At 45.0% G+C, this 13,240-nt stretch overlaps 1 protein-coding gene across 1 annotated transcript; it reads right to left on the reverse strand.

Moving 5' to 3' along the window:
* Nucleotides 1–779: 779 nt before the first annotated feature.
* Nucleotides 780–4,534, reverse strand: LOC133386055 (NALCN channel auxiliary factor 1-like). The gene is made up of 2 exons (XM_061629679.1): nt 3,509–4,534; nt 780–902 (listed from the first exon to the last, which is right to left on the reverse strand). The coding sequence occupies exons 1-2, from the start codon at nt 4,163–4,165 to the stop codon at nt 780–782; spliced, it is 780 nt and encodes a 259-aa protein (XP_061485663.1). The 5' UTR covers nt 4,166–4,534.
* Between the last annotated feature and the right edge of the window lie 8,706 nt (nt 4,535–13,240).

Below are 13,240 nucleotides of genomic sequence, written 5' to 3' on the forward strand. Positions count from 1 at the left end.
CTGAAGTCAGAGCCATTGGCATTCTAGTAAATTACACAACTATAATTATAATTGTCAAGTAGTTGTCCTTATGCTTCACGTTTGCTAAATTCATGAGAGCATAACATGGAATTGCCCAGCTGCAATTACAAGTCTACATAGTTAGTCAGAATCATCAACAACATGTGTCTTTAAATCAGCACAAGAGTGACTGTGAGGTCCAACCAGACTCATATAAATGACACATACAATTGGACTAGCAACTATAAACAAAATTATGGCATTAAAATCAGCTATGCAAATTATTCCACATCCAATACAAATGCAAAACTCTATAACTAATATCTATCAGTCTTCCATTTTAAACCACCCAGTCATATCAGTACATCCGCTAAATCCAAGTAATTTCAGGATAAATACTGTTAATCAGATTTATAAAATAAAATTTAAAAAGTCATACTCCATAATTCATTGCATCTTTCTTATTATAGAGAACTATAAGCTGTGACTGCAAAAAATACTATTATAGTACATAGTAACTGATGGAGTATAATGTTTTGGTTAGGCTGCTTGTCATTTAGAAAGGAAACAGCAACAATTGCATATTAGAAAAAGAAATGTAAATAATTAGCTCTGTGTGTCATATTAACATAATATAAGAACTGTGCAGTATTAAGATCCTTTGCCAGTTATCATTGCCAATACTGTTCTAGGCGTATATTTTAATGTTCAGACAGGACATCAACCATGCTATAGTTTCTGCTTTCTAATATGCTAACCAATTGTTCTTTGAGGCTACTTTAGTAGGAAGGAAGTAAATACATGACAGAATACAAATGCTTCAAGAGATGGTGTGCATAGCAAGTATCATTGATTTTGTCATCAAGTATAAATTGTAAACTGGAAGAAGCACTCTCTCTTTTCTGAAATGGAAACAGACAGTTTTAACAGATTTGCTGCTTAGATGCATGCTGACTGGCTAAATTCAATATTCTTGCCTCTTATTGTACAGGAGCCTACAACAGGTTGAACAATTAAATGAAACATAATATGGGCCACACATAAAATTCCAGCCTATGTAAGGCCTATCTATAGCTGAATCATAACATAATGTATCCTTAACTGTTACCTAAGCCAAAAGAAACATTTACATTTTTCCAAAAATTTTATATGCGGATAAAAACACATATATAGATAGTTAAATATGTGTTTGTTTTATACTAAAATGATATTCTAATATATCTGTGCAGCCTTATTAAATAGTACTACTGTACACAACTTGTAATAGGTCCCTTTTTTTCTAAAGATAAACATTTCAAACTACAAAAACATTAAAACTCCAGAGTTAGATAGTTGGACACAGTTAGGATGCTGTAGTATCAACCTTCCAATACTCTGTTCAAAATATCCACCCTTTTTATTAAATATCCATAAATTTTATTGCTCAGCTATCATATTTATGAAAATAGGTGATTTGCTATAATGAAAGCATTAGACATTACATTTCTTATTACTTCAAGCACCATGGACAGTATTGAGAGCCTGCAGCACCATGGACAGCACCAAGCATTTGAGTGCTTGTGCACTGCAGTTCTTTTATTGCTGTACAAAACACCTTATTGCCGGACAAAATAAAATGCCTGTTGTTAAGAAGTTGACTGAATATTTACACAAAGTATCTCCTCCTTTTGTTTTAATAATAAGCAGCACTTTGTATCACACAAATAAGCTTCCAAACACTTAAAGGTGATTTTTTAAGAAGTTGCAAGCCTGAACTGATGTTTGCATCCCAGTAGCTTTTGCATCCTAAAAGCTTTTGGATTGACTCTGCTCTACATATAAAGGTAATATATTCAATGTGAACTTTACAAATTATCTGTTAGGATATTTTTTTAACTTTTTGTCCTAGTTTCCATGAGAAGCAAATACTCTCACCAAGCACTACTCTCCTTTAAAAAGAAAAAAATCAGTTAGCTACTACTCACTAGGTCCATTTAAACCTATAAAATTTAGATTTTGTTTGGATGCTCTAAGACTGCTTCAGAGTGTTAAAAAGAAAATGCAGCAATTCCAGTTCAGAAGAAAATATATGACTATCCTAAGATAGTCTTATTGGAACTAGATTCAATTGAAATCAATCTACCTCTTGTTAGTGTACTGCTGCTGGCCCTGGAGCCTGAGGGTTTTTTAAAAGCATCAAACAACAGTTCATGTACAAAGTGGATAGCTAATATCCAGAATCTATTCATGTTTACTCTGAAGCAAGTCCCATCGATTTCAGTGGAAATTGTTCCCACAGTAGTGTGCACGGGACTGCAGCCTTAGAGACCTGTCACTCCAGCAACAGCCACAATGAGATAACACTTTCTGTAAAGGCTTCTGTGCTTAATAGGAAATTAGCATTACTCAAAGAACAACAAGGCAGTCACCAGAACTCTGCCATCACTACTTTTCCTACAGGGTTCCCTGCAGAGTCTACTTTCATCTACCATAAACCTAGAGTGAATCCCCAGCTCCAGAGATTTGACAGAGCAGACTTGAAACAGAGACATGTACACAGAAAGAGAAAAGCCACCTGGGACCACTTCCTTTCCTCTATAACTCAATTACCACACTCTCTAGGACTCCCCAGATAATTCCCAAGCTTTGATTCCCTGTGTTCCAAGAAACACTTTAAAACCCAGCATGCAGAGCTTGCACAGCAAATGTCCTACGACACTGTCCTTCAGAGACACTCAAGAAGTTCTTGACCAGCCAAGGAAGCTATCCCTTATCGTTCATCTGGTTAGCCAGAAACGGGGGGAGGGGGTTGAAGAGAGAGAAAGAAGCAGATTTATTTGATAGAACAGGAGATTTTGTATTGCTCTTCTTTAGCGCATACGCACAGACACACAACAAAGCCCAGGAGAAGCAGTGCCTCAAAACTTAAGGAGCCAACTCCATCACAACAATCGCACCACTGATCCAGCAATTCCGAAGTTAATTTTACACTGCAAAGCAACCAAACCTTCGCACCGCCATGCGAATGACGCTTTTATTCCCAGTTCCGGGAAACAACCGAGAGCTCTGATTATTTAACGACCAGGGAAAGCCTGGTGCCCTACCACGTCTCTGCCTCCCCTACTCTCTTCCCCCTCTCCCTTCCACGCAACACCAGCCCACGCACTCTCCTGCCGTCTTGGGTCCTGCTCATTGGCACGCAGCTCCTCTTCCCCTGCCAAGCCGCATTCCAGCCCCTGACAGAGCAGGCCAGCGGGAGTCAGGAGCCCATCGCATATTCATGAAGGGAAGCCAGCTCTGCCTCCCCCCAGGGCTGAGGATCGCCTTCTTCCTCTCTCTCCCACAGCGCGCTTCCGCGCAGAACCAAAAGATGAAAGAAAACAAAGTCCCAGGCCAGGCCAGGACAAACCCAAAACCCAAGTAAATCTCGGCCATCACCAAGACAGCCAAACAGACCAACAGTAAATCCAGGGGGGTTGAGAACGACGTTCTTTTAAACAAAGTAAAAAAAAAACACATACACTCCTACCTTACAGTCCTCCGGCCCAGATTTCACCGAGTACTCCTCCGCTTGCAGGTATTTCTGGAGCACGAGCTCGAACTCTCGGTAGCGGTCCTGCGCTTGCTGGTCGTAGTTCTGGTAAGCCAGGACGCAGCGGCGGCAAGACCGGAGCCAATTCTCCTCCCTGCTGCGCCCATCCCCATCGCCCCCGTCGTCCTCGTCTTCCTCCTCGCCTAGGTCCAGAGTGCAGTTCAGAGTGTCCGGGCGGGAAAACCCAGCGAAGAGCTCGCGCAACGTGTAGGAATTACAAAAGGGAAGGTAGAGCTCTGCCTGGGCCGAGCCGCCGGGTTTCAGGCGGCGACAAGCAGCCTCGGCGTCGCCCAGCAGGCTGAAGCATTGGCCCGCTGCCGACGCCGCAGGGCTGCCGGGGGGCGACGCCGACGCCCTTTCGCCGTCCTCCATGCCCGGTTCCGCCAGCACTTGGTCCCGGTGTCGCCCGGCAGCGACCTGCCTGGCCTCAACGCAGAGCCACAGGTGGTCAGAGAGCAGCACAGTGAAGAAGAGCAGCGAGGCCAGCGACAGGCGCCATTTCTGTGCCCGCTCCGAGTCAGCGAAGGGCTTGTCGGGCTCCCGCGGGCCGAAGCACACGCCCGAGCCTGCTCCTCCCGTGGGGCGGCTGCTCATATTTCGGGAGCGCGCAACCCCGGCCGGCTCCACGGCGAGGGAGGCTCCGCAGCCGGGCTCGACGGCCCCACGGGCATGGACACTGGGCGGCGGGGCGCCAGGCTCCCCCCTCAGCGAAGAGCGACGACGGCGGCGGTGGTAGTAGCGGCGGCGGTGGTGCTAATGGTGGTGGTGGTGCTCCTGCGCGTTGGACTGCGCTGGGCTGGGCCGGGCTGGTAGCCGTCCCCTGCCTCCCTCTCCTTTCCTGTCACCCGGGCATGGTCAGAGCGCGGGCCCCCATTTTGGCGCCAACACGGCCAGCCCACCACTTCCCGCCCTTCGCCTCATGCCGCGCTCCAACACCTCCACCCCCCACCGCGGCGCCCTGGGGAGCCAGCCGGGGGACCCCGCTAGCCGGAGACGAGACCCTTCTGGTGACCGATTGGCTGCTCCTTGTCTGCTTGCCAAAGCTGAGGAGATGCCGGAGCGCCTGGGCTGAGGCGGGTGCTGCTGCTGCTGCTGCTTTGGAGGTGGTTGCTTCTGCTGCTGTGGCTCTTGCTGCGGCTGGCTCGGCTCTTGCTGCTGCTGCTGCTGCTCCTGCTAGCACTGCTGGTGCCGCTGCGCTGCGGCTTCTGCTGCTGCTGAAGCTCCCACCGGGCACGATCTCCCCCTGCTCGCGGCGCGGATTTGGGTGCCTCTTGCCGCCCGGGGGCCACCCTCATTTTGGGGCCCTGCGCTAAGTTGCCGCCATCTTCGTCCGGGAGAAGCACTTTTTTGGGGGGAGCGCACGGCCCTTTGCGTCATCTGCTCCTGCGCCGCCAGCCTGGCGCATTGGCAGCGGCGGCGGCGTGCTCTGCCTTCCCTCGACTGGGGGGTGGGGGGGGAGAGAGGGGGGGAGAGGTTTGGGAAAATCGCCGGCCACGCTCCAACTCGCTCTCCTCCTCCCCACTTTTAGGACCCCCAATCACCGGCATTCTGACATGAGGGGAGAAAGGGAATCTCCTCCTCTTCACTCTCCTCCGCAATCCAAGGAAGGTGCCTGGATCGGGGGGAACCGCAAGGGGTGAGTGTCTTTCGCGTCTGTCTTGCCGCTTTCAAGGGGTCGAGAGTGGATGGTCCTGCCCCCGCTTGGACATCAGCTCCACTGAGCGCCCCTCTCCCTCCCTCCCTGGCTTTAACCTAGAGCGCGTCCAGTTGCCATCTCACACACCGGCAACCACCAACTCAGCAGCAGACAAGTCTGGTTCATGCTGCTAAATGCAGCCAGCGTCTTCGGAGCCAAACCGGGGGGGGGATGCGTTACTCGCGGGTAGCCTTCTCCCCGGTTTATCATCATCTTCACCATGTTGAGGGAAAGCGGATGCGAGAAGGTTGCTGCTTTGAGCAGAGTACCGACAGCGGGGGGAGGGAGAGATTTCCCTCAAAATTGCCCCTCCCAAGATGCTTCCCTCCTTGCACACTGGGGAAAAGGTGGAGGACACCAAGCTGTGGCTTCCCCACTTCTTCCCAATTGATGAAACAGATCACTCTTTACATAGGGGTATGTGGGGAGGCGGGGCTCTTCAACTAACTGCCGGTATAGCCTTGCTAAAGAATGCTACAGATATAGCTACCCTTGTTTTCTGGCAGGTTCTGTTGTCTCTCTCACACACACACACATACACACCCCAGTACTCCATTTGTCTGATCATATTGTTTTTACCTATTCTTAATCTTTTCCTCAGATGACATCTAGGAAGGCAGGGAGAAGAAAGGGAGACCCCACCAGCCCTCCCAGATATTTTGTCTTTTTTTCTGGCCAAACTGGAGATTCTTGACTGAAAGAACATTCCCTGCACCTCAAAAGCTTACTTTCCCAGCCTACAAATAAAGAATGATCTGAACCCTATCTTACCTTGGAACCAAGAGGTCAGGTACTTGTAGTACATTCCTGATTAAACTAGCAAATTTGGAGTTTTTACTGTCTACTTCTCAGTATGTGCCATTTTTTTAGGACACATTCTTGTCTTTGTTGTGAAGCCACTGGAAGTAGTGTCAAATGGTGGTTCTATGTGTGAACCATAGCATCTGAATAGCTCCAATTCACTTGCAGAGTCTCCACACAAGCATTGCACGTGCCCAGCAGCTTCTGACACTAGTCTTGATACTCTCCATCATGTGGTGAGCAGCTTTTCCAATGTTCCTGTCCATGTGGAGACAAATGTTCCAGCAATACAAAAAAGGATATTCATAAGCTGAACGTGGCAACATTCAGATGACATTTGGCAGTGAGCAGGATGCAACTCGATTTTATGCATGCTTCCAAGAACCAAGTGTCAATGTGTGCAACAGGGTGTACTCTGGAGTAAGCACACATAGGACTGGAGCATAATCACTGTAGTGCCATAAAAGTAAACAGAGGCTATATCTGCAACATTAAAAAAATCCACAGTTTTGTCATATCCAGTTATTCTCTTTCTGTGTTAATTGCAAAAGTGCAATATTTTATGGACTTCTAAATACATAAAATATCAAGCCTTTTAAGAGTAAAGAGATGGAGCTTGCTCAAAACCATTCCTATCTGTGTGCAACCCTGTGCATGTCTACTCAGAAGTCAGGCCTCTTGAGTTCAATGTGACTTACTCCCAGGTAAGTGTGCATAGAATTGCAGCCTCATATAATCAACTTGTAAATGCAGCTCTTGTATCCTTCTCAGATCAAATAGAAGATATTTTATATTTCAAAAGAATTGTGGTCTTTTCCCCCCTGCAGTCACATTTCATATGCTACTGAGCAATTTATCCTCCCACAAAAACTACATAGCCATGTTGACCTGTTCTTATTTCATTCCCAGTGTATCCCTTCTATGGTTTGTCATTAAGTTATTGCCTAGCAGATGGGAAGCATAATACATTAATTAACATCCATATGTCACAGAAGTTGTGCATAAATTTTTTATTTTGATAAACTACTTGAAAGGTAGAGAGATTCATTTTAATATTATGAGATAAGTCATCAGATACTTGCCATATAAATTGCACAATATGCCTCAGTTTAGAATCTGGTCATTTTTCATTATCAAAGTTAAAACTTGCAGATACAGGCATCTGCTCCACACTTCTTGCAGCATTTCTGCACTGGAATGTGCAAAGGTGTCATGTGTATTTATAGTAAGACTGGAGCATCAAAACTATCTTACAGACACCAGAATATCAGGAGATGGGAAACAAAATAGTTTCAAGAGCCAGCAAGGTTCTGTCAGAGTTTCTGTCAATTTACCCTTTCATATCTAAGAAATCTTACATATTTATACAGGTGCAGATGTGACAAGAAACACTTAGACTGCCTGAATGCAACAAAAACATCTTCATGTAGTGCCCAGTTGGCACCAAACAAGGGTGCTTCCAGATGACCTGTTGATTGACCATTCATCCTGATTTGTTTGCAGGGAGATTAGACAATGTCAGCTATTTAATGAGCATTCATTCTCATTTGTTTGCAGGGCAGATAGATGATGTTGCATCAAAGCAAGTGTAATCCAAAACTTTCAGGTACATTTCCCTGTCACTTTCCTTATCACAAAATGTCCAATATTTGGGGAAAATGGGTTTGTTGCACTAGACCTCCTAGTCAATTATGAAGGCACAACCTGAATTTGCTGGTATGTGATTGAATCCCACCCCAAAATAGCAACAGTGTGGAAGTGCCCTAATATACGTAGTGGGGGACCCATGCAGATGAGTTCTTTCTTTGTTTGTTTTTGCTTTACTAACATATTACCATAGGGAGTTATGACTTTGATTGGAGCTGCAGGACGGGAATGTGCTTCATCCTTTCTGCATGGGCCATTTCTTTTATCAAGGAGTAGAGGCGCAGAGTGGTAAGCGGCGGTAACGCAGCCGAAAGCTCTGCTCACGGCCGGAGTTCGATTCCAACGGAAGGAGAAAGTCGAATCTCCGGTAAAAGGGGTCGAGGTCCACTCAGCCTTCCATCCATCCATGGTCGGTAAAGTGAGTACCCGGCATATGCTGGGGGGTAAAGAAAGGCCGGGGAAGGAACTGGCAATCCCACCCCATATATATGGTCTGCCTAGTAAATGTCGCAAGACGTCACCCTAAGAGTCGGAAACGACTTGCACTACAAGTGCGGGGACACCTTTACCTTTAGAGGCACACTTAATGGTTGTAATGGCTTCAGTGTGTCTCCAGCTCCATTTTTTGAAGCTGGCGACACACAACTCTAGTAAAATTCTGCCCCCTTTTATTCCAAAACCTCGGAAGTTGAAGATCCAGCATGGTTACCTTGAAGTCAATTTCACACAGATTTCAGAACAGATTGGCCATCAACCCCATTGCCACTCTAGGTGTGTCCAATGAAAACACTTTGCTGTAGGCTGATGCAGCAGACTCAGTGATTGGCCCAATGCTTTGCTGTAGGTGTAGGTGGTTCTAATCAGCAGTGGAAAAGGGAGATGTGTCCTGCCAGAGACAAAGTCATTTTAAAATGCAGCCAAAAAAAATGGTCTGGCTGCTCTTGAAGCAACCAGTGTATTGGCATCCAAGATTACCTTCCACAAGCTCCTTTATTCCCCAGGGGGCATGGTATGAATCAGGGATCCTATATCATTTCCCCATGGATGAGAAAGCACCTGAGAGGGTGGTTTTCATTGGGGAAAATGGCTAATGGATAAAGGGATCACACACATACTTGCACTGGTGCTCCTGCACTTCAGAAAGAAAAAAACAGATAGACTTATCTTGGCTCTTAGTTTCGTGCTTAGTCTGCATGATTTCTTGGTCCTGTAAAGAACGTTGCGATGCTCACCACAGAAAAGAACCAAAAAGGCCCCCACATTGGTGTGGGGAAGCTAGCTCTTTCCCATGCAGTAAGGATAAAAGGAGGTGCTCTGGGCTACCCACATTCCCCACACCAGCATGTTTATATCTAGCCTTCTACAGCAGTGGCATAGTGAGGCTGCTCACCTCCCTCCAGTTGAGTTGCTACTGCATACCAGGACAGAGAGGGGATGCAAGGAAATAAACAGGGTGCAAATACACCAGCAGGAGCACCAGACTGGCTCTCTCCTTCCCCTCTCTCTATCCTAGTATGCAGCAGTGGCTCAGCTGGTAGGATGTCAGGTGTACAGTGCAGCTCCACTACACAGTCTGCTATTGGCCTTTTTGCCCTGCAGGACTCCTCTCTGTATTGTACTGCCTTCAAGTCAATTCCCACTTATGGCGACCCTATGAATAGGGTTTTCATGAGGCTGAGAGGCAGTGACTGCCCCAAGGTCACCCAGTGAGCTTCATGGCTATATGCGGATTCAAACCCTGATCTCCCAGGTCGTAGTCCAACACCTTAACCACTACACCACACTGGCTGTCAAATAATAAAAATAATAAATAAATAAATGTAAGAATTCTTATTTGAATTCTTATTTAATTAAATTAAATTCACAAAACTATTAATTATGACACCTAGAAACTGAACCTCCTTGTACATAGAATATATTGTCTAAACAAGTACTTTCTTTTCTCTGTCCTGAATCTCCTGCCAATCTGTTTCATTAGATGACACAAAGTTCTATTGTGTATGAGAGAAGGAGGGTAAAAATTCTATCAACTTCTCTCTCTAAGAGCATTCTGGGAATTTTCTTGGGCCTTTTGATTGGCCATTATCACCTAAGTGGTAGCACGGCATGCATGAGGTTGGGTTATTGTCTTTCTGTATAGATAGGAAGATAAAGTAGCATTTTTCTTTAAAGCAGAGGAATGTAGAGGATACAAGACACAAAACAAATTATTTAAATTTGAACTAGACCAACTATGAGAAAATATGTGGGCTGGAGAGCAAAATCAGATTATAATTAATCAAATATACATTCATATATATGGATGTATGATAGAGTTACCTCTCCAGTGATAGCTGCCTATGACTTAATCTGAACCTATATTTAGCTCACACAATGTGAACTTTGAAGAGGTAACATTGTTCTTGAAATCTGTGCCTCCCCTGCGTTCCTCAACACCACCCCCTGTCCAGAATTCTATACCAGGCAACACTCTATGTTGCCATAGAGTTTCCTCTCCTATAAATATCTTCAAAGTCCCTCTGCTCATTTCCACAGCAAACATGTTCAAATGAGGGTATCACTGATTTCTGACTGTATCAGGCAAGCAAGCAGGCAGATTCTGCCACATCTGAACCGCTGCAGCTCAGGTATCTGAGGCCCCCTAGTGTTAGGCCTCAGAGCTCAAGAAAGTCCTCAATAGTACAATGGGGGTGTTGATTCACATATGGAGAATTAGGGTACGGAGTAAAACACTGTCGTACATATAAAGGAATTGCTTAACTGTTCTCCTGGTTACCATTATTGCAGTTTTGTATGCTATGGCCAAAGCAAGATTGTGTTACAATAAAGCTATAAAAATAGGAAGCATCTTAAGTATCCTTGTGCTAGTCAATAGAGGGGCAGAAGTATTCCCCTTTTGGAATCTGCAGCAAAAACCCACACATGACTTTCCTTAAAGAATCCTGGCAACTATAATTTGTTAAGGGTGCTGGGAATTGTGGTGGATTTTTCTCTAAAGATTTTGGGGAGGGGTACTCCTGTAAATCATGCAGTTCTCTCAAGCCTCTTGAAAACTTCCTCTTTTGTATGGATGGCATTGTTTTGGCTATATAAGGAGCAGCACTCTGAAAACTGAGTTCATTATTAACATTTACAAGTGGGGCTTACAACAAAATGTTGCAATGTGGAGTATTCCTGTTCAGGTTTCAAACCAGTCAACAATGCCATCTTCCAGGATGCTCTGTTCCCCGTCTTTCCCCCCTTCCTGGTTTTTCATCCCCACCCCCATGTCAGCAGTTAGTAAGCCTTCAATGGCCACTGAGCATGTGAGTTTTCAATGGGCTGTTTTGAGCAACCCCACCCCCATTTTTTATTTTTTTAAAGAAAGTTTGTAGTTTTGGAAAAATTGGGATCCCTTCACTTCTAGGGGAAGATGCACTATCTACATGTGCATGGATGGTGTTGCTTTGGCTACATAAAGATTCACACTTGGAGAACTGAGTTCACTATTAGTATACATGCTGATAATGATCAAATGCCTCACGATGTTTTATCAGCATGGGGGGGATCAATGTGTTTAAGGTCAGAGGTGTTACATTGCCCAGATCACTACTGGAGTATTAGGTATCAGCAGAGGATCCTAACAGAGTACTGATTACTCCCATACAAATATTCCTCTTACATGTTTGTTTGTTTATCACATATTTATGACATTTTTCCTCTGAAGAGGTCTGAATAGCATGCATCTGTTTGCCCCCACACTATCTTGTGAGTAGGTTTTAGCTAAGAAACTACAGCCCTATGTGGGTGTTCAGATTACTTCTGTGTAAACAATCATGTGACAGGGAGCAGGGGCACACTGCCAAGCCCTGCCCTCTCTGGCACACCATCTTTACACCATTTATCACCTTCCACGAGTTTAAGGGCAAAGGCTTGAAGTGGGGAGTCTCCTCTACTCATGGAGGTTTCCCCCACAATTTAGACCTCTGACTGTGTGCATGTTCTAAATTTACACACAAGTAATCTGAATGCCCAAATAGGACTAGTGACTTACACAAGGTTCCACAGTGAGTTTCAAAACCAACCAGGAATCTGAACTCAAGTGTCCCACAGTTCATCTATCACTCTGTCTAGATGGCAGATGCTTATATATAAACAGAGAGAGAGAGACCTGAATGGGGTTGCATACTCCCTGAAAGAGCAAGTCTGCCCCTTGTGATATTCCTAACTGATTTTTTTCCACCCATTTTATGTGAAGGTGCCAGAGTGCCTGTTTCCAGCTTTGCTAGGTGTGCCCAGCTGCACTTGTTCCTTGTGAGACCTTGCCTTCAATAACAGTGCCTTGGCAATCTTTATATTAGATATACTCACCAGATTACTGTAATATGCTCCATGCGGTTGCCCCTGAAGACAATTTGGAAAACTACAACTGAACCAGAATGCAGTTGCTAGATTTCTGAGGGGCTGGACATAGGGAGCATATCACATTTGTCTTCCAAGAGCTGCACCAGTTACCAGTTGTTTCCTGGGCACAGTAGGGCTGGTCTTGACCTTTAATACTCTACAAGGTCTGGACCCTGAATCTCTGACATACTCCCACGTTTTAAGAGTTCTCAAGGAGGGTGCCTTGGTGGTAAGTCACCCTGACATCTGAGTTAGAGATGGAAGACCCTTCCATGGAAATGGACTGCCTTCAAGTCAATTCCAACTTATGTCGACCCTATGAATTGGGTTTTCGTGGTAAATGGTATTCAGAGGGGGTTTACCATTGCCGTCCTCTGAGGCTGAGAGGCAGTGACTGGCCCAAGGTCACCCAGTGAGCTTCCTGGCTGTATGGGGATTCGAAACCAGGTCTCCCAGGTAGTAGTCCAACACCTTAACCACTACACCACACTGGCTCTTAGGCAGCAGAAAAAGCAGGTTGTATTGTGGAAGGTGTTTGCCTTACCAGAATTAAATCTGCAGTAGAATCATTTATTGTTGTTTTAACTGAAGAATCATTGATAGTATTCAACATTAGTCATACTCAGAGCAGACTACTGATTTCAGCAGGCCTTCTCTGAGCATGACTAACATTGGCTATAACCCACTGTTATTCAATTCTTGCCTTGATTGTATGTTAGGTGTGTAATTCTTCTATTGATATTTTATTGTAATCAAATATTGTTATGCATTCTGAGAGCTTTCCTATGAAATGGAATACTAATGTAATAGAAAAAGAGAAGGATATACCACACACAAAAACACACCACACACATACACACACAGTGACTTTTTCTAGAGAGGAATAGCCACCTTAGGCTGTTTCAAAAAATAAATAAATTGCGGCACCTTAAGGACTAACAAATTTTATTATTACAATTATGTGCCAGCATTGTTGTTTCTCCACCATAGTTTCTCCCCCTTTCTTCCCTTGTGCTTTTTTTCTGAGCTGGTGTTCAGATGGTATATGAAGAGTTCAACCACACCTGAATGGCGATGTGGGTGTGCAAGGGGCATTTAACTGAAGTCTCATAGAAAACAGTAGGAAAGTGCCAGATCTCTAT

Source organism: Rhineura floridana, chromosome 5 (assembly GCF_030035675.1).
Source record: "Rhineura floridana isolate rRhiFlo1 chromosome 5, rRhiFlo1.hap2, whole genome shotgun sequence".
Lineage (NCBI taxonomy): Eukaryota > Metazoa > Chordata > Lepidosauria > Squamata > Rhineuridae > Rhineura > Rhineura floridana.

Coding starts and splice junctions, on each gene's coding strand:
- LOC133386055 (XM_061629679.1), bottom strand. CDS start 4,165: ATGAGCAGCCGCCCCACGGGAGGAGCAGGCTCGGGCGTGTGCTTCGGC. Junction 903..3,508: donor CTGGGCCGGAGGACTGTAAG/GTAGGAGTGTAT, acceptor TTTCCATTTCAG/AAAAGAGAGAGTGCTTCTTC.